At 42.4% G+C, this 22106-nt stretch overlaps 1 protein-coding gene across 1 annotated transcript in view; it reads left to right on the top strand.

Annotated features, from left to right (window-relative positions):
* LOC114667425 (G-protein coupled receptor 54-like) overlaps positions 1–21612 on the top strand; it is a 29006-nt gene extending 7394 nt beyond the window's left edge. The window contains exons 2-5 of the mRNA XM_028822734.2: positions 1040–1164; positions 12144–12279; positions 17707–17945; positions 20854–21612. Of these exons, the coding sequence (XP_028678567.1) occupies positions 1040–1164; positions 12144–12279; positions 17707–17945; positions 20854–21216 (863 nt within the window). The 3' untranslated portion in view covers positions 21217–21612. The remainder of the gene's footprint in view (positions 1–1039; positions 1165–12143; positions 12280–17706; positions 17946–20853) is intronic.
* The last annotated feature ends 494 nt before the right edge of the window (positions 21613–22106 follow it).

The following is a 22106-nucleotide window of genomic DNA, read 5'->3' as shown; positions in this document are numbered from 1 at the left end:
ACAGTATATATATATATATATATATATATATATATATATATATATATATATATATATATATATATATATATATGTGTGTGTGTGTGTGTGTGTGACACACACACACACATTGAGGATTATTGTTTCAGGTAATGGTAGCTTAGCTGATTCTTGTGATGTCCAGGTTTGTGTTTTCTCTAAGCCAGGTATTGATCACGTTGTGTATTTTTCGTTGCATAATCTTTTTGTTTCTTGTTGGTTCTAATTAGTTAACTATTTTTGTTATTAATATGTTTTTTTATGCTGTGTAATTTTCTATACAGAGGTGTGTCACGGCCAGGAAGACTCTGGGAGCCCACAATAAACATTGGCGAGCTGGTCAGGCAACCCTATTTAATGATAAGAACTCCCAAGTATTGTTGCTTGCCAGCTAAAAGAACATTGGCCAATCCAACCTTTACGAAAACAAACAAAATAGCCACGTGAGGCTACCAAGTTGAGAAATTATGAAATGTACACGCAGCTATTTTGAGATCTCTGAAAAAGTATTTGAGATGTCTCGAAATATATTTTAAAATGTAAAGGAACACATTTTGAGACATCTGCAGATATCTCAGAATGATATCTCAAAGTCAGCTGTATTTTGAGATATCTCTAGATGTTAATTTGGCTCGCCATACATCTTCACATAATCGCATCCTCTTCGTTATTTTTGTCAGACCTTGCACTATTTACATGAACTTTGTATATATTTCTGTTATAAATGATGCTTATTTTGCTTGACCTACACCAGTTAGTGATTCAGTAACTGAATCGCTGAGTCTCAGCTGTGCTTTTTATACCCTTGACTATGCTGACATCTACTGACTAATAATGTTAATATAGCAACATCTCCATATTAAAAATGACGCCATGCAACCATACTTAAAAATGTTTTCATAGCATGCAAGGAATCCAACTTTTATATAATTCAGAAAGACTTTACTAATCACACAGTCTGGTGACAGGACCAGAAACAGGCCAAAGTGATCCTCTCACTCCTCTTTTTGTCTCTTTTCAGCTAACCTGGCTGCGACAGACATCATATTTCTAGTTTGCTGTGTACCCTTTACTGCCACGCTTTATCCTCTGCCCAGCTGGATCTTTGGGGAATTTATGTGCAAGTTTGTCAATTATCTTCAGCAGGTAAGGCCATGGATGCCAGCATTGATCTGCACAGATTGATTGTGTGCATGTGACCTTTGTGCTCAGAGTGAATCAGGCAGGCGAGCCATGTTTTGTCTCATCTCAGTATCACAGATTTTTTACATTTTAGCCAGGGTTTTTTCTTAATCTTTTTTGCTCATTTTAAAATTCTTGTCATGTGTTTAGATTATTTTTGATAATATTCTTGTGTTTATGTGTTTTAAGTACTAGCTGTGCTACTCATCTAAGATGGTTTAAAATCTAAGTAATCAACCTCAGCATATTCAGCATCAACATTTAGAGTGCATCATCTTTCAGAATGTAGTAAAATGCTTTGCAGTTTTCATTCCAACAGATGGTGCATCAGAAACACTAGCATTGCTTTTACAAATCCCATGGCAATTTTTAAAATCTATCTATCTATCTATCTATTGTGTATAACTATACAGTACAGTGCCTTTCCCATCCATCTATCTATCTATCTATCTATCGTGTATAACTATACAGTATAGTGCCTTTCCCATCTATCTATCTATCTATCTATTGTGGCAGACAGCCGGGACGCCTCCACACTGGGAGGACCGGAGTAGCAAGTGTGGCCAGAACGTTACCTCCCCTGAAACGCTAAATGGCAGCCCCCCTGGGTTGCAGTGGTGCCTCAGATTCCCTCAGGGCTTCATGGGAGTTGGGGTTTGGTGCAGCCCTGTTGGGATCCATGGGCACCGCCAAGGGGTGCTACAACTGCTGCTGAGCCCTGTTGAGCAGCTCTTCCACCACACCCAGAAGTGCTGCCAGAATTACGTCCTCAGACACCTGGAACACTTCCGGGTGCCCTATATAAGGGGTCAACAGAGACCACTCAGGGAGTCAGAGTCGGGAGGAGGAGGACAAAGCTTGCCAGAGAGAGAGAGAGTGGAGGAGAAAGAAAGACAAAGAGAAGGACAAAGAGGGAAAAGAACTGAGCAATAGTGCTGATAGTTTGTACACTGTGTGTGCTGTAAAGAAGAAAATAAATGTGTGTTTTGGGACTTCTGCGTGTCCTGTGTCTCTCTGTAGCTGGGTTAATCCATATTACTAACCGAGAATGGTAAACCGGATATGGACGCAGGTACATGCCCATGGACGCAGGAGACATAGTGCGCAAGCGCCAACAGCTCACCTAACGGAAATACGAAATAAAGCAATGAGCACAAACAATACGGAACCCTAACCGTCCACAGTACACCATAGTCAAACCCGACATATTACGGAAGGTGCGGGCGCCTACAACGTGCGTCCAACACACCGCAGGCAGACCCCCGAGATGGTCCAGAAGATCCCCGAGATGGTACAGAAGCCCCAGAACGCCTACAGCGTGCGTCCAACACACCGCAGGCAGACCCCCCGAGATGGTACAGAAGCCCCATAGATAAAATACGAAATAAAGCAACGAGCACAGGCAATACGGAACCCTAACCGTCCGCACTACACAGCATAGTCAAACGCGACATAGTACAGAAGGTGCGTGCGCCTGCAACGCACGTTTAACACACCGCAGGCACACCCCCAGAGATCCAGACTCCACAGCATATGTGAATCATCACATTATAGTAATACAATAATATGAGTACTCACAGGCAAACGCAAGAGGCCTCGGCGTCCTGCCCTACAGTCAAATCTCACAAAGTACGGAGTCCCGAGACGTCCACAAACCACACCATAGTCAAACCCACCACGCCTCACGGCTCAAAAGCAAAGGAGCTCAACTGACGTAAATAAGAAATGAGGCAAAGGGCCCATAGGTGACGACACAGACACACAAAAGGTTAGTAATATGAATCTATCTATCTATCTATCTATCTATCTATCTATCTATCTATCTATCTATCTATCTATCTATCTATGTTTTTAGAAAGTGGGAGGAACACAGGAATATAAAAAAAATACCTAAAGAAACTCAATACCTCAGTGAGGGTACAGCCCAGGTGGTGGGTATCAGATATGAACCCCTTTTCTACCAAAATATATTTTATGACAGTTTCAACTGGCTGAGCATAAGATGGAAATGTGATTCTCATTCCTCTTTGAAATTGGTTTCTGCAAGCCAGGAAGCGGTGAGGGAGTAATGCTAACAAATTGCCACCATCCTGCTTTAGAAATGATTGTGCTTCATTTTATATAAGACCTTTCAAAATGAGGACTATCACAAAGGACTCTACCAGGCAATTTGTAACGATCAGCTCTTTTTAATGTAGGGTCTGTTATAATGAGTTATCTCAAAGGGTATGTTATGTAGCAATCAGTATCAAACCAGACTTCATTTATTAAGCAGTTTTCATGCTGGTGAAGTAGGTTGCCCTTTCAGAAACAGAAGTGCAGGGCAAAGGGACTGCCACAAGATAAGGGCTGGACTATCGGATGATAAGTGATAAATGATTTCTCACAACACTGAGTCATCGGCATGCCAGAGCAAAGGCCGGAATACCGCTGGGTGTTGGTAGTCATATAATGTTAATGGGTGCCCAGGGTTCATTTACTCAGGGGTCTCCAACCTTTTTTCCCCTGAGAGCTACTTTTACAAAATGAAAATGGCTAAGAGCTACTCATGTTTTCTAACGTTTATTCTCATAGCTTATTTCAACCCAAACAAACTGAATACGCTTATTTTGCCTGAACATTTACAAAATGCTGGTGTCCACAACTCACATTTTGCATTAAAACATAACAAAAAATATTTACAGTAGTTCACCCGCAAGTGCATTTTGTACGTCTGTATGCATTTTCTAGTGTATTTCACACTATTGAATTAAAACAGGAATGCTGTCAAAACTAAACAATGCAATTCCAAATACACTGATCTGACTTATTCATTTGTTATTTTGTCACATGTCACTGTGCCACTTTATTCACAGGTCCAGTTGCATGTGTGATGTGTTTTTTAGTTCGTCAGATGACTGGCACTGCATGGAGTCAACAAGAGAGGCAGGTGTCTGGTGGAGTGGAGCCACTGAGGTTCACTCTTATGGAGTCATTTAAATGTTCGTCTGTCAGTCTTGTTCTGAACTTTGAGTTCATGACATTCATGGCGGAAAAGGCAGACTCACCGAGGTATGGAGACCCAAACAAAGCAGACATTTTCAGAGCTGCTTGGTGACGATTCTTATAGTTATCTGGCACTACTAAGCTCCAGAAATGCTGTTGAGACTTTAACTTCACATTATTTTGAAGGTTTACTAATATATGATATATAAAATCTGTCCGTCTGTCTGCTTTTCAAGAGATACTTAACGGATTTAGATTGGGTTTTTCTATAATTTGCTTGAACATTCCAGCTGATTTTGCGACTTCTCTCATTTCGTTCTGTATCAGAGTTCGCTTGCGGTGCCGATTTATTAGCGTGAATCCAGGGGAGAGGGGCGGGGCCTTCCTCACTCACGTGTCAGCTTCGGGGCGTGGTCCTTACCTCCGCTTAGCTACCGAATGAGAGAACATTGAATTCAACTTTGTTTGATATCTGTCTATATACTGTATATAAAATTCTTTTCGCGTTTGAAACGTAAATGACTTATGACCACGCGATATGGAAATTACGTTGAGAACAAAGTGGACACTGGGAGGCACAGAATGTTGGGCTGCTCTGCCGGGTCGAGAGCTTCACAGTTTCGGGCAGCATCCTCTCTTCTCGCACTGTTTGTGACACTTCAACTGCCCCGTTGGCTCCTGGGAGAGTGGAAATCTTTGCGAATGAGTGTAATCGGCGCCATCGAAGCAGGACTCTGTTTGTAAATTGCCTTGCATGACTACTTACTGTCCCTTAAGGTGAGTTCGGGTCACTAAAACCCCGCAACATTCAAGGTTGCTTTTGTAATCAATTATTTTAAGAAGATGGAGAGTTTACATCTAAGAAGATGTACAGACTTCTTCATGTAAAGTGTTGGACTTGGGAATTGTTTGGACCTTCTGCCCGTTAAGCACGCAAGGGCAGCATCCACATTTATCAGAATTATTTTTCACTTGAATCACAGGCACATAGTGCAAGGTTGTTGACAAATTCCTTTTTGTATTCGGTGCCCTCGCGCCGACCAATTAACCTGTTCCACGTCATCCCTCCGTAGGCACGCGGTGACGTGAACATGTCTGCAAAAAGTGGCGTCTCCTGCCCTGCAAAAATACAATAAAAGTCGATCAACCGGCGCGCGCGTAGCTGTGCCGGCCTTTGAGACGGTGACTTCGCTTCTGCCTTAAGTGAAAGTAAGCACTTTTAATTTTTTTCCTCCATCCCCTGAACTATAGCCCAGACAACTGCAAACTAATATTAAGGCGCTTCGCACTTTCTTTTGCACGTATAGGGTTATGGGGTCGCGGGAGGCACGCACAGGAGTGGAGAACCGACAGTGCCATCCCGGCCGGTTAATGGCAGGGCCGTCTCTCCAGTCTGCACGAGACCTGCCGCGACGCTTCCCAAAAGGAGCTCATATAGTCAGCGAAGACGTCTCTCTATACTATAGAAAAGAAAAAGGCAAATTTCCTTTCTTTATACCTTTATTCCTTTTATCCCAAACCAAAGCCTTTCTCTCTTAACACTGCAGAGGACACAAAACTAATTTTCCTTAATTGCTGGTAATGCCAGTAAGGCACATTACCACAGGCAGGAATTTGGATGTTCACATAGAAAATGTAATTTCTATACCACAGCCGTCGTGTAGCGCCTTTCAAAAGGGATCTACTACCGAGAGATAATCCAAATACATTTTAGCTGCTGTTAGTACTACAGTACTTACCTGTTATGTTATACCGCCTTTAAAATGTAGTTTACCCGAAACCACTCCACTAGTGCTCAATGTATCTTTACTTCTTAAATGTTAATGTGTTACTGTTTAATAACTTATAGACTACATTTTATTTTTTTCCCTTGCACTCAGTGAGCGAAGCCACTGGGTAATCAGCTAGTTTAAAATAAAGTGTTACTTAGGTCTTGATTAGTTTGTGTCTGGATATTCTCTTAAGTGTCTGCCACATTGAAAAGAGAGATTGCAATTCAGATCGTGGATTGTGATTTTGTGTTAAAAGGATCGTGATATGAGTTTTTTGGAAAGATCGCTCACCCTTAATTTGACTAATCAAGTTTTCAAATTTATGTAGGATTCATTAACCCTTTGGCGAGCTACTTGGAAAGGGGTTGTGAGCTACTGGTAACTCGTGAGCGACATGTTTGAGACCCCTTGTCTAAGGGAGCTGTTAACAAATAGCAGTGAGTGGAAATAATACAGTCACCCTCCTGCGTTTTCCACTCCTCCTGATTGTATCAGATGAAACCCATCCAGCATTAAATAGCATCTGAAATAAGTTTAAGTTGCTCCTCCACAGCACATTACCTGAACTTGCTGTGACTCACAATGAGGTGTGACAGGTCATTCAGCTTATTTAATAAAAATTGGGGGTGGTCTCCCCTCGACTTTCTTTATATTGAGATATGGGGATGGATATTTGAGGAGTAAACCACAAGACAATGATTATGTTTTTATATTACGTACATTAAAGAACCATCAACAACAAATAAAATCAAATTAATAATATATTGAACAATTGTCATAAAAAGTAAAGTTGAATAAATCAGGCTCTGCAGCTGCATGAATAAAAGGTAAAGTACCTTTTCGCGTTAACGGAAATAGCCCAAAAGTTGATAGAAATCTATGTATTGTACCTGTGAATAAGGCGCTATATACATGCCCGTCCCAGCACAGATTCACACTGAGGCACGTGTTAAAATGACACAGACTTTATTTTTCTTCCGCTGGAGGGCACTTCTTCCCCGTAATCCCTCCAGCCACAACACAGTCCCAAAAGCACTTCAGTACAGCACAAAGAAATCAATCCTCGGGCGGCACCACCACCACTCCTCCCAGGCAGCCTCGTCCTCTTTCAAATCAACTCTGGCCCTGAGTGGTGGTTGCTGTCTCCCTTTATAGTTCACCCGGAAGTTCTCCAGGTGCTTGATCACCGAGTTCTGGCTGCACTTCTGGGGTGTGACGAATATGCTGCCCATACGGGCTCTGGAGTCTCCAAACACAGTACCCCCTGGTGGTGCCTGCGGGACCCAACAGGGCTGCCCCCAAATTCAATTTCCAGGGAGCCCTGCGGGAACCCGAGGTGCTGCTCCAGCCCAGCGGGGGTGGCCATCTAGCGTCCAAGGGGAGGTATTGCAGTGTCCAAGGCTGCTCCCCCTGAATATAATGTGCAGGGGCAACCCTAACCCTAACCTAATACTTGTATGCAAAATTTGGTTGACCTAAGAGAAAGCATACTGAAATTATCATGTTTACACACACACACACACACACACACACAAAATTCCAAGATTAGTATTTTCAGACTCAGGGAGGTCAAAAAGTCGAGATTCATCAAAATCTTGACATGGAGTTTTTGGAGGATTCCAGCACTTTCCCTATACTTCTTATACGAGAAAGTCAGGGAGGTCTAAAACGTTGAGATTCATAAAAATCTCGACATCGAATTTTTGGTCAATTGCAATACTTTCCCTACAGTTTGAATATGAGAAAGTAAAAAGTGATCAAACTTCCTCCGCTTCATCTTTTCCCACTTCTTTGTGGGGTCAATATGCTCAATCAACCTTCTCCATACAGCTCGGTCCTGCACCTCCTTGCCAGTCAAGCCCTTTTCCTTCAAATCTTCATTTATTTCATCCATCCTCCACTTTGGCCTCCTTCGCTTTCTCTTCTCCGTGCCCATCACTCTTTCGCCAAATATTCCTCATCACATGTTCATACGACTTCAGCCTGGTCTTGCCACTGTCTTACAAACTATACCATTTTTAACTTCACCTTAATTCTTTGATCACACAACACTCCTGATATCTTCTTCCAATTGTTCCATCCACACTGCACTTTGCATATAATTCTCCATCTTGGGCTACCACTGATCCTAGATATTTAAACTTATCCACTGTTTTCAAGAGCTCCCACTGCAGGCTAACTTCTGAACCCTGATCATCATTAAACCTCAGATCATCTGTCTTCTTCCTATTTATCTTCAATCATCTGACTAGTCTTCCAAAGCCCTTCTCCATTCTTCCAACTTCCTCTCCACTTTCTCATTTCTGCTGCTACACAACACAATGTCATCAGCAAAAAGCCTGCAAATGGGAGAGATAGGGATAACTCAACACATCCATGACCAGATCAAAGAGGTAAGGACTTCAAGAAGACCCCTGGTGCAGACCTCCTCAAACTGAGATCTTGTCTGTTACTCCAATACTGCTTTTAACCTGAGTCCTGTCTCCCTAATACTGTACATAATCCATCATAAGTGATCAAACATTATCTCATTATATGGAGGCAGGCCAGTTCTGACACGTTTCCACCTTACTTGTGTCCTCATTCCAGATCTTTGCCTCTTCCATCCTCGGACAAGATTGTAATTTTTCTTCTTACTCCAGATCTTCACCTCTTTTATTCAAAGATGAGCTGCTCCTCTGATAAGGTGTGACAATGTGGAGGTGATCTCAGTGCTACCAGCTAGGTATCCCACTGGCTCAACAAGAAAATAATAATAAATTATAATCATAGGGTAATGGTGCATAAGAGGAACCATTATACTCCAGCAAAGAGAAAGTTCACACTTATTGTCAATTTTGAGACTAAAGGTCAGTCCTGCTTGAAGATTAGACAGGGAATGTCAGCAATTTAAGCAGAAGAAACGGAAACTATGAGAGTTGTTTGTTTTATTTCCTTCTCATATAATAACACCATCCCCCCCCCCCGCCAACCAACACACACACACCACATTGCCCTTTAGATTGATCAAATGTCTCAAACCAGCATCAAATTGAAATCTAATTCTCTGTCTGGAGATTATTTTGCCTAGAGGTGAAAACAGCAAAATTGCAATTCTTGATGTGAGAAATTCTTCATTTCTGGAAAAAAAGAATTTAGCCATCAGACCCATAGGTCATAAAAGAGCAAAAACAAATGAAAAGTAACAAAGCGGAGAAGAATGGCATGCGGAGAAAGTGACAAATACTCCCAGTGAACAAAACCTGCCAGGGACTGGAAAATAATAATAATGACAATAAAGTAAGAAATAAGGGAAGCAGACAGCAGGCTATGAGCTCCTGACCTGTATGTTGTCCTCAATGAGTGATTACCAGTGTGATGTGTCAGGCCGACCCTCGTCAGGCACCCATCATGCAACTTGTTTGATAGTAGACAACCCTTTCATCAGGCAGGCTGGCTTTGCCCAGCTTCGGTCTTAAGTGCTTCTAATTTCTTGGTACATTGTTTTTTGATAAGGCACACTATGAAGGGCAGTTAAAAACAGATTGTACTTTACTGACAGCTTTACACAAACCTTTGAGATGCTCATTATTAAAGATACTAGATATTTAACTGTTGCTTTATGAGATGCTTTCTGATGAGCTCACTAGTAAAGGAGTTTGTGATGGATGGACTGGCATCCTGACTGGGATAGATTGATACTAGGGGGCTCCACCTCCTGCTCACTTCGCTCGCCAACCCCTGGTCCTGGGTAACCCGAAATAGATTTGAAAGAGATTATTCATCTCCATCAGTTGTGGTCCTTCGTTTTGAACCCATGCCTGCTTTGCTTCCGCAGTTTCAGATGCACGTTGTAGGCGCCTGTGTTCATTGATCTTATCCAGGTGGGCTCGTGTTTGTATCGTTGAGCTGTATTGTGTTTGAATTCGGTGTAAAGCGTTCAACGGTTTGTACAATCCCAAGCAGCACATTATTCCTAACTTCACTCCGCAGTAGTGCCACTCACAATATGGCGGTGACACCTGCGCCTTTCATACTATCTTTATGGACCTGTGGGGCCTCTGTAGCCTCTCACGTTTGACTCTGGGGTGCAGCGCAGAATCCTCTCTTTTGTGTGGTTGTGTCGTTAGTGGTAGCTATGGGCATGTTGTTGCTTCATTTCTCATTCACGTTAATTGAGCTCTTTCGTTCTTGGGCCGTGACTCCTTCGTTCGCGGTGGATACAACTTCACTTGCGGTTTATGAGACGCGCGCCTGCGCAGTACATCTCATGGTCCCATCGCCGTGTCCCTGCGTCCATATCCGGTTTATTCTCGTTTAGTAATATGGATTAGGAGGATGGTGTAATAATATTATAACAATATAGACAAAAAACAATTTAGAAATCAACTGTTATACTTACTGCTGGTTATAATTATATTCTTAGAAAAGACCGATTAAAAAGCAGGAAGTGACTGGCCAGCTAGCCTGGGGGAATACAGAGGGGCTGAGGTGAAAAGCCTTTCATTTGTGACATTTATTATATTAATAATATATTGTGATTATATGTGTGTTCATCTGTCTATCATAAGCACCAAAATTTTTTCAGGAAGCAAAACCTTTGAAAAAATGTGTTTTCATGTAATAATCAGTATGAAGCTATATACAGTAAAACAAACAGCATGATAAAATGTGATAATAGATGAAGAAGGTGGGAATGCAGTTACATTAAATGCAAACGATGGATGAGAAGGAAGGAAGCATCTGCATAGAGGAGCTCTGATAAACAAAGTGGTTACCTTTCACGGAGAATATTCAGTTACTGTGATTCCCTTTACGGATTGTTTGGTGTTCCTTTCATTATCCATCCATCCATTATCCAACCTGCTATATTCTAACTACAGGGTCACGGGGGTCTGCTGGAGCCAAACCAAGCCAACACAGGGCGCAAGACAGGAAATAAACCCTGGGCAAGGCACCAGGCCACTGCAATGCACACACATACACCCACACACCAAGCACACACACTAGGGACAATTTAGGATTGCCAATGCACCTAACCTGCATTTCTTTGGACTTAGGGAGGAAACCCACGCAGACATGGGGAGAACATGTAAATTCCACGCATGTTCCACCCTGCCGCCCCTACTTTCATTGTGAAGTTATGAATTTTCCAAGCTGTTAGAATTAATTGGATTCCTTAAGCAATATTCTGGTTTAATGCCATGTTGAATTCTGAAACTTCTGGGCTTTTAGACTTACTGGGATTGCTTTACATGTATAAGTCTCATCCTGTAGCCATTTCTGGCTCTCCTTTAGATAGATAGATAGATAGATAGATAGATAGATAGATAGATAGATGTGAAAGGCACTATATGATAGATAGATAGATAGATGTGAAAGGCACTATATGATAGATAGATAGAAGTTTATTTTTTCCCAGAGGGAAATTTGGCTTTTAACAGAAGGTCAATAAATAAAGACATAAATAGATTTTATAATAAATAAATAAAAAATATATATATATATATAACACACACACACACACAAGTTTATGTATATAGTGGCCTCCAGGGTGCGCACCAGCTCTCCAAACTTGACAAAGACAGACACAGCCACAAGTGCAGTAACACACATTTTTACTTTTCTATGGGAAACGCTTCCCAAATCGTCTCCCACCTCCACAGCACAGTTACAACTAAGCACAATAATAGCTCACAGCACTCTCTCTCTCTCTCTCTCTCTCTCTCTCTCTCTCTCTCTCTCTCTCTTCTTCTGCCTCCACTCCTCCTCTGACAAGCTTAGTCTTCTATCTCCAGACTCTGGCTCCTGGAGCAGCGGCAGCAGGCTCCTTTTATCCTGCACCCGGGAGTACTTCCAATGGCCCATTAGCGTGGTCCAGAAGCACTTTCGGGTGACTCGGAACCACAACAAAGTAGGGCTCGGCAATTCCTGCAGCACCTTCAGCAGCACCCATGGAACCCAACAGGGCCTCTACATAAGGCTTCAAGTTGAGAGGAAGAAAAAATACTGAAAAAAATCTTTTAGTACTTATTATATAGAACAGTAACATCTTTGAGACAGTAGAGGGCACTAATGCAGCATACTATTGTGCTTAATCCCATTTGTATTTGCCTTGTCCTTTGTCTTCATGCTGTCCTGAAGTCACATCACATTTAACCCCCCAACAATTCACCTTTCTGTCTTTCTTTCTGTCTGGATTTGTAGGTCACAGTTCAGGCCACTTGCATCACTCTGACCGCCATGAGTGTCGATCGCTGCTATGCTACTCTTTACCCACTGCAGTCACTGAGAAGACGCAGCCCACGTGTTGCTACGGCTGTGAGTGTGGGCATTTGGATTGGTAAGTTATAAAATATGTCTGAGTTACTGAAGCGTTTACTTGATATATTTTTTAACGCTACTCTTATTGGAATTGGCAGCTGAAATTTGAGTGAGTGGTTAACTCCCCCCCCATTTTTCTGTTTTCCTGCTAGTGTAGGTCTGTTAAGCAGGTATGGAAAGAATAAATGGATTCTCTGAGCAGATACACATTTGTGTGTGGGCAGGCTCACGTGTCATGGTGCGACATTTTGGTCTGCCATTCTGTTATTTCTAAGAAAACAGCAGCAGGGAGTTAGGATGGGTGATACTCCTCCATTCCACTTTGTTGCTTACAAAGAGATGACTGAGGGCACTTTGAAGAAGCCCAAATTATATCTTCATAATCATGGAATATATTAATTTTGCCACATGAAATTTCATTCTAAAGTAAAGCATTTTTTATATTTTTTAATTGTGTTTTATAATGAAGCTTATGGGTACCAGGGTCCCATTGTAAGAAAAAAATCCCTTTGTTTTTTTAATTTTATCGAGTCTTCGAGATCCATGTCTTGAGATTACACACACATTGCAAAACATAGTCTTTTAAAGAAAGGAAAAAAAAGCAAAACATTGTTGTGAGATTCAGCCATTTTAAAAGGTGTGCGCTTTACTTTACCACTTGTCTTCCTCCATGCTACCCTTCATGACCAGGGACATGGATCCAAGAGCGGCGTTTGGGGGGTGGCAAGTGGGGCAACTGTCCCAGGCCCCGCACCTAAGGGAGCCCCGCTTTTGAAGTCCGTGTGTCCCGTTCAAGCAGATTTGTCAAGTTATATTCTCCAGTATGTGTATATATTGAGATGCTTCTAAGAGGAACCCTATAAAAATCCCTCTTCAAGCTCAAATTCCGTACATGTACAGTACGTCTTTGAAAACATTCCATAGTCTGAATATTAATGCACAAAAACAAGTATGATAATGATAACCGGCTGACATGACATCAATGAGAGTTATGACATCCTGCATAGTGAGAGTCAGAGTATACTTGCAATTTGGGTACTTTTCTAGAACAGGTCCTATTAATTTCCGCATGACACCGCATCGCATTTTGCATTGTCATGAATTATGAATTGCACTTTTTAAATAGATTATATCGTTATATTTTCACAAAGTCTGCATGTTATCGTGCAAAAATTTAGCTGAATACTATAGTGAAAAAATACGGTGTATGTTGGGATTGGCTCCAGCAGTCCCCCGTGACCCTGTAGTTAGGATATAGCAGGTTGGATAATGGTTGGATGAATGGATGTTAAAATTATTTCTATTAAATTCACGCACAAGTTCATATAGTCCACACCTGCCTGTAACAGCGTTTGACGTAACCAGCCCCGCGTGGGGTTGGTCAGCCCTAGGACCAGCACACCCCCTAAGGCCATCTCTGCGCGGATCCTCCTCAGAAAGTTATTGGCAAGAGTCATTATTGACATTGAATGTTGATGCCTAGATGTGAATTGCTGTCTCTGTTCTGTAAACAAATAAACAATACTTAACTGAAAAAGCCACACTTACGATCGCCTATACTCTTTCACTATTCAGAAGCTAATTTTGTTATTTCACAAAGATATCGCCTGCAGTCCCTGGATTGATAAGTGTCTCTTATCCTAGCTTCTGTGAGAGAGAATACTGAGTACGTGTGTAGCATGGAAATGAGTGTCAAGAGCTGATCAGACATTATAGGCATCCATTGATCAATCCATCCATCAATCTTTCTAACTCACTTATCAAGGATAGGGTTGTGCGCCAGCTGAAGCCTACCCCTTCAAACATTGGGTACAAGGTAGAAACAATCTCTGGACAGGGTGCCAGTCCATCTCAGAAGGCCACTTTAGCAATGCCAGTTCACCTTGGTTCAATCAGGTTGAAGTTTAGTAAGTTCAGTACAGATGTTTTAACATCTGAGGCATAGTGGTCACGCAGAGCTGTCATTCCTGCCTCACAGGACCTGGGTCTATTGATGCTTTCATGTTCTGCTGTGTATTTACATATTGATTGGTATCAGTAAGTGTCAGTGAATTTATTCTTTTAAAAACTCTTTCGGCCCTGACATCCTATGACTAGTACATAAATATGCAAACATTTCTGAAAAGCACGGGTACGTTTACAGCCATCGGAACCAGGCGTGCTATTATTACCGCAGACTGTAGAGACTGAGACTGGCATACAGTCTGCAAAACACAAAAGTGAAAATGAACGTTTCCAGACTGTGTGCACCACATAGTAAGTAGCTCCACATTCAATTTTATTTCCTCAAGAAGACTGAAGTATTTGGCAGATACTGTATAATAATAGTGATCTTTTTTTTTTTCATTTTTGAGCTTCCTAGACACCCCAAAGTAGAATATCTCAAAACATAATTTTTTCCCATAAAAACAGAAAATCCAGGACCAAAACGGTTAAAAAAATGCTTTTATTACCATATCCTCAAGAAAAAGTGTCTCATTGTGCACTACAAAACTCCATAATTGCTTTGCTCTATTGCACACTCTACCTTGTTCGTTTTCTGAGTATTTTTTTGGATGACAGACACCATGAGGGAAATGCGATGTGCAGGTTGCTTGGCTCTATCAAAAACTAATAGATTGTATTAAATATACAACGCAGGTTAATCAGTCCAGATCAGATTTATTGTTATTTGTACAAAGTTTGATGAAACTCATATGTGCTCTATTCTGTATGTGGACACTTGACGTGACTCTTGCTCTGTATAATAACAACACAGAATGTTATGGGCGAAAAGTCGGCACCATTTAGGACAAAAAAAAAAAAGATACGATTTGAAAGCACGAATGTCTGTTGTTACAGGTCGTGGCAGAACATAACCGCTGCAGGAACAGAATTGCAGAAGCTAAAGTAGGATATTAAGCTTAATATAGCTTGGTGAAGTGGGTCGGGTTTATCATAACTCAACCCGTGGGGGCCTGCTGCAAGCAGACAAGTGAGCAAGAAACATATCTTTACCTCGAGATAATTATACTAAGAATTTGTGGTCAAATTTCTTATGTCCAGCTTAAATACAGTATGTAGTCACAAGCATTTCTCATAATTGGGTAAGACATGTTTCTATAAATCGAAATCTTTGCTACTTCAAAGTGGACGTTTTCGCAATATTTTTTTCATAATGGAACCCCCGATACCCAGTGGCTCCATTATAAAACACAAAAGCAGGCTATTTTTTTTTTATTTGGAAAATATGCATCAATTAACAACACAATTTCATGCATGAAATTAGTGTACAGTATACCATGATTGTGAAGAAATAAAGTCCACTTGAGAAATACCAAGCTTATACTTTAATAAACATGTACCAAAGAAGAAATAACAATTTTTGAAGTATTAATAAACAAAAATAAGTAAATAAAAACACCGGAGTCATGAAATGTTTCATTATTATGTTAACACACAGCAGTTTTCCCCTGAATTGCAACAAATTTAGTTTTGCCGATGTGCTCACCTCCCTTCTGTATTAGCGGTGTCACAGTGTGGCCGCTTGGTGGCACTGCTTCTTATCTTTTCCCAACAGGCAGAGGCAGGACACGGGATAAAAACACCAAGAATTTGTTTCATTTTCTTCTACAGTGCCCCAAAGCACCTCCACCACAATAAACAAGCAACAACTCCAATAACAGTAGTAAAGCACACAAATCTCTCCTCTACTCTGACCCAGCAAACTCTGGCCTACTCCCTCCCAACTCTGGCTCGCTTGCTGGGTTCCCAACAGTCCTTTACAGTAATCCCTCGCTATATCGCGCTTCGCCCTTCGCGGCTTCACTCCATCGCGGATTTTATATGTAAGCATATTTAAATATATATCGCGGATTTTTCGCTGCTTCGCGGGTTTTTGAGGACAATGGGTCTTTTAATTTCTGGTACATGCTTCCTCAGTTGGTTTGCCCAGTTGATTTCATACAAGGGACGCTATTGGCAGATGGCTGAGAAGCCACAACTTACTTTTCTTTCTCTCTCTCTTGCGCTGACTATCTGTGATCCTGACTTTGGGGATGTAAGCAGGGGGGCTGTTCGCACACCTAGACGATACGGACGCTCGTCTAAAAATGCTGAAAGATTATCTTCACTTTGCTACCTTCTGTGTGCAGCTTTTAAGTATGCTGCACGGTGCTTCGCATACTTAAAAGCTCAAAGGGCACGTATTGATTTTTTTATCTGTCTCCTCTCTCTCTGTCTCTTCCTGCTCCTGACGGAGGGGGTGTGAGCTGCCGCCTTCAACAGCTTTGTGCCGCGGTGCTTCGCATACCTAAAAGCAAACAGCCCTATTGATTTATTTGCTCCTTTGAAGAGGAAGATATGTTTGCATTCTTTTAATTGTGAGACTGAACTGTCATCTCTGTCTTGTCATGGAGCACAGTTTAAACTTTTGAAAAAGAGACAAATGTTTGTTTGCAATGTTTGAATAACGTTCCTGTCTCTCTACAACCTCCTGTGTTTCTGCGCAAATCTGTGACCCAAGCATGACAATATAAAAATAACCATATAAACATATGGTTTCTACTTCGCGGATTTTCTTATTTCGCGGGTGGCTCTGGAACGCAACCCCCGCGATGGAGGAGGGATTACTGTATATAGTTCTTGACCCGGAAGTGTTTCTGTTCTTACGACCACCTGACTGGCTGGCACTTCTAGGTCTAACGAAGAACTGAGATTTTCTTCAGCCCGGAAGTACTTCGGTGCTTCCGTCCTCGTGACTACCTCGTACTTCACGGGCTATAAGGAAAGAATATGTCCCAAGGTCCTTTCACAGCTCCCCCTGGCGACACCCAACAGGGCTGTGTGTCCGAACTGCATGTCCCATAGTGCCCTGCAGGAAACCGGGGTACCACTGCACTCCAGGGGAGCTGCCATCTAGCGTTTTGGGGAAAGCAGTGTCAGCAAGTAGCACACTCGTCCCCCCCCCCCGTCCCCCCCCCCCATTCTTCCATTCCAGGGGCGTCCCAGCCGGGTTGAGCTGCCGGCCGTCCATCACATCGGCTAAGTGAGTTTCTGTTTCCTCGAAGGTGGAGCCCTTACCCCGACTCCACCTGTCACTTCCTGGCCGGACAGACAGACACACACACTTCTACGCGTAGACGTTTATATACAAGAAGATTCTGAAATGGTAAAAAAATAATACATTCTATAAATGAAAAAGTGAGAAGTCGAGCAAAATGACACCTTTTATTGGCTAACTAAAAAGATTACAATATGCAAGCTTTCGAGGCAACTCAGGCCCCTTCTTCAGGCAAGATGGCTAACATGTTACAACACCGTAGTACTATAAATGATAAAATAATATATGTAAGAAGACCAAAATATTATGACTGCCACGTAAATGGTGAGCAAGGCAGCATTGATGTTGTTAATGTTCATTAGTTCAGTGCCATTCTGACTTTTTCTTTTGTTCTTCTGGATACAGGCTCCTTCATCTTGTCTCTCCCCATGGCCCTGTATCACCACACAGAGGTGGGTTTCTGGTATGGCCTGCGTACCTACTGCATGGAGAAATTTCCGACACCATCTCAGCAAAAAAGCTATATCCTCTATACTTTCTTGGCCGTGTACCTCCTACCCCTCCTGACCATCTGCATCTGTTACACCATCATGCTGAAGCGTGTGGGAAGGCCCGTAGTGGAGCCCATCGATAACAACTATCAGGTATTGCCACCTTCATGCTCACAAATCTCAGGTCACTAGGATCTTTCTTCAGTTACAATGAATTCAGACCCCTTCACTTGTTTCCCATTTTGCTATGTTGCAGCCTTATGATAAAATTATTTAAATTATTTTTCCCCTCATCAATCATCATTCAGTACCCTAGAATGACAAACTGAAAACAGGATTTTAGAAATTTCTGCATATTTATTAAAAAAAAAAACCAAAAACAGAAATATCACATTGACACAAGTACTGTAGATCCTTCAGATCCTTTGCTATGACTCGTGAAATTTGGCTCAGGTGCGTCCCATTCCACTGATCATCGTTGAGTTGATTCTGCACTGTGTTTGGAGTCCACCCCTGGTTAATTCGTTTGATAGGACATGATTGCAAAAGCTAAGCCACAAGATCAAAGGAATTGTCTGCCGAGTTTAGAGACAGGAATGTGTTAAGGTCACAGATTTGGGGAAGTTTACAAAAAACATTCCTGCAGCACTAAAGATTCCCAAGAGCACAGTTGTCTTACCTAGTCTTAAATGGAGGAAGATAGGAATAGCCACGACTCTTCCTGTAGATGGCCACCTAGCCAAACTGAGCAATCATGGGAGACAACCCATGACAAGCCATGAACATCTTGGTCACTCTGGCTGAGCTCCATAAGATATCTATGGAGATAAAAGAAACTTCTAGAAGGCCAACCATCGCAGAAACTGATCTGGGCTTCATGACAGAATGACCAGACAGAAGCCTTTCCTCAGTAAAAGACACATGGAAGTCCACTTGGAGTTTGCTAAAAGACACCTGAAGGACTCTGCGATGGTGAGAAATAAGATTCTCTGGTCTGATGAGACCAAGATAGAACTTTTTGGCCTTAATTCTAAGCGGTATGTGTGGAGACAACCAGGCACTGCCCATCACTTGTCCAGTACATTCCCCACAGTGAAGCATGGCGGTGGCAGCATCATGCTGTGGGGGTGTTTTTCAGCTGCAGGGACAGGACGACTGGTTGCAATCGAGGGAAAGATGAATGCGGCCAAGTACAGGGATATCCTGGACAAAAACCTTCTCCAGAGTGCTAAGGACCTCAGACTGGGCCTAAGGTTTACCTTCCAACAAGACAATGACCCTAAGCACACAGCTAAAATAATGAAGGAGTGGCTTCACAACAACTCTGTGACTGTTCTTGAATGGCCCAGCCAGAGCCCTGACTTAAACCCAATTGAGCATCTCTGGAGAGACCTAAAAATGGCTGTCCACCAACGTTTACCATCCAACCTGACAGAACTGGAGAGGATCTGCAAGGAGGAATGGCAGAGGACCCCCAAATCCAGGTGTGAAAAACTTGTTGCATCTTTCCCAAGAAGACTCATGGCTGTATTAGCTCAAAAGGGTGCTTCTACTAAATACTGAGCAAAGGGTCTGAATACTTAGGACCATGTGATATTTCAGTTTTTCTTTTTTAATAAATCTGAAACAATTTCAAAAATTCTTTTTTTTGTCTGTCAATATGGGGTGCTGTGTGTACCTTAATGAGGGAAAAAATTAATTTAAATGATTTTAGCAAATGGCTGCAATATGACAAAGAGTGAAAAATTGAAGGGGGTCTGAATACTTTCCATACCCACTGTATATCCTATTCTCAAACATGTACACATGCAAGTGTGTCTGTCTGTCTGTCCAGCCCAGAAGTGCAAGGCTACAGCATGAAGCTCAAAGAAAGCGACTCTGTCACCAAAGTGAAACCCCTGCCGCTAATACACAAGCGAGGCAAGCACATCGGCAAAACGAAACCTCCGAGGAGAGAGAAACTTGCTTAGCCGCTGATAGACAACGGAGGCGAGCATGTCTGCAAAACAAAACCACCGAAAAAAGAGAACCTTGCTTAGCCGCTAATGCACAACCGATGCAATTGATTGACTTGAAGTATCAGAATCCATGGTTTGTAGGAGTCTGGGCTTTTCACAGCATGGGCTTACACAGCTAGTGTATATATATACTATCTGGGCTTCCATGTAAGCCCGTGCTGTAAAAAGCCCAGGCTCCTAGAAACTATTGAAATCATCAGAAAAAAAAATATGTGCAGAGTCAGTGGTTTTGTTTTGCGGACGTGTTCACCCCCCCTTGTCTATCAGCAGCTAAGCGAGTTTCTCTCTCATTTGTCTTTCCTCAGCAGTTTCACTTTGGCAACAGAATGGCTTTCTTTCAGCTTCATGCTGTAGCCTCACACTTCCAGCCCAGACAGACAGACAGACACACACTTCCATGTGTAGACATATATATATAACATATTTGCAAACATTTCTAAAATCCTGTTTTTCCCTTTGGGCGGCATGGTGGCACAGTGGGTAGCACTGCTGCCTCGCAGTTGGGAGACCAGGGGACCTGGGTTCGCTTCCCGGGTCCTCCCTGCGTGGAGTTTGCATGTTCTCCCCGTGTCTGCGTGGGTTTCCTCCGGGTGCTCCGGTTTCCTCCCATAGTCCAAAGACATGCTGGTTAGGTGGATTGGTGATTCTAAATTGGCCCGCGTGTGTGCTTGGTGTGTGGGTGTGTTTGTGTGTGTCCTGTGGTGGGTTGGCACCCTGCCCGGGATTGGTTCCTGCCTTGTGCCCTGTGTTGGCTGGGATTGGCTCCAGCAGACCCCCGTGACCCTGTGTTCGGATTCAGCGGGTGGGAAAATGGATGGATGGATGTTTTTCCCTTTGCTATTCTGGGCTAATATGTGTTGCATGATGTGGGTGGGGGAAAAATAAATTGAAGTGATTTTAACAGAAAGGTCACCACAGGAAAATGTGAAAAAAGTGAAGGTGTCTGAATACTTTTTGAATCCGTTGTATTTGGAGTCATCTTCTTGTAACCAGTGTGGCCTTAGTATTCTCCCTTTCTGATGCTTTCTTTACATCTTCCTCAGCAGGTGCAGCCTCTCTCAGAGCGTTCGGTTGCTATGAGGGCGAAGGTCACCCGTATGGTGGTAGTCATTGTTCTGCTCTTCGGCATCTGCTGGGGCCCAATCCAACTCTTCCTTCTGTGTCAAGGCTTCTATCCAGGTTTTCAGGCCAACTATGAGACCTACAAGATCAAGACCTGGGCCAACTGCATGTCTTATGCCAATTCATCCTTGAACCCCATTGTGTATGCCTTCATGGGGGAGAGTTTCCGCAAGTCCTTCAAGAAAGCATTTCCTTTCATGTTCCGTCACCGTGTACAGGACATCACCCTTGCCTCGGGCTCCAGGAACAATGTGGGACTGAAATCTGTCACAGAGGGAAGTTAAAAAGAAGCATCTGAATCCAATTAAAGGCAGAGATAGCTTAACGTGAGAAAGCTGAGACACAAGCCAATGGACAGCTTCATAAATCATCAGCACTGGCTGATTGAAAGCACAAGAAGCATGAGGCTAATGCAAGCGGTGCAATCTTTCGTAAAAGCATTTTTCTTCTGGCAAGTTCTAGGTATTGCATGCAAAGCTCTGTTACATGAGAGCCCATCTCCTACAAGGAGAGCACACACGGAGGCTTCAGCATGCGCAAGAACACTTCAGCACCGTTGCAGAAATTTACGGTTTCAAGTGTACCAGCTAAACCTGGAAAATTCAAGAGTCTCAGGTATGCAACTGCTAGAATCCACATCTAGTATTAGCTTTCAAATACGCCTGGTATCTTCCATGTTGTGCAGAGAACACTTAGATGTTAGTGAGACAGACCTTAGGAGTTGGTGAGTGGGCACCAAATGCACAGTACCAGCTTTAAGATACCTATTGGACAGATGAAGACCCCAGAATTAAGAAGCCATATGTTCCAGCTGGTGATCACACATAAATTATTGTATTTTAAGATTACATTTTTGGGATATACTTGCTATTTTGCCTATCAATCTACACGCAGTAACCCATAATGACAACTTCAAAGCAAATTTTGAGAAAGGTTTGCAAATTTATTAAAACTTAAAAATGGAAAACTCACATTCACAGAAGTATTGAGACCCTTTGCTGTGACATCTCAAATTATTGTCAGGTGTATTCTGTTTGATTTAATTCTCCTTGAGATACTTCTTGAACATGATTGGAGTCCACCTGCTGCAAATTGAATTGACTGGACATCATTTATGAAGGCTCCTCCATACCTGTGTAAAGAAGGTCCTACAATTTACTCTGTACGTCAGGAC

The sequence above is a fragment of the Erpetoichthys calabaricus genome, chromosome 17, assembly GCF_900747795.2.
Source record: "Erpetoichthys calabaricus chromosome 17, fErpCal1.3, whole genome shotgun sequence".
NCBI classification, from domain to species: domain Eukaryota; kingdom Metazoa; phylum Chordata; class Cladistia; order Polypteriformes; family Polypteridae; genus Erpetoichthys; species Erpetoichthys calabaricus.
This window is presented reverse-complemented; position numbering and strand designations above follow the sequence as displayed.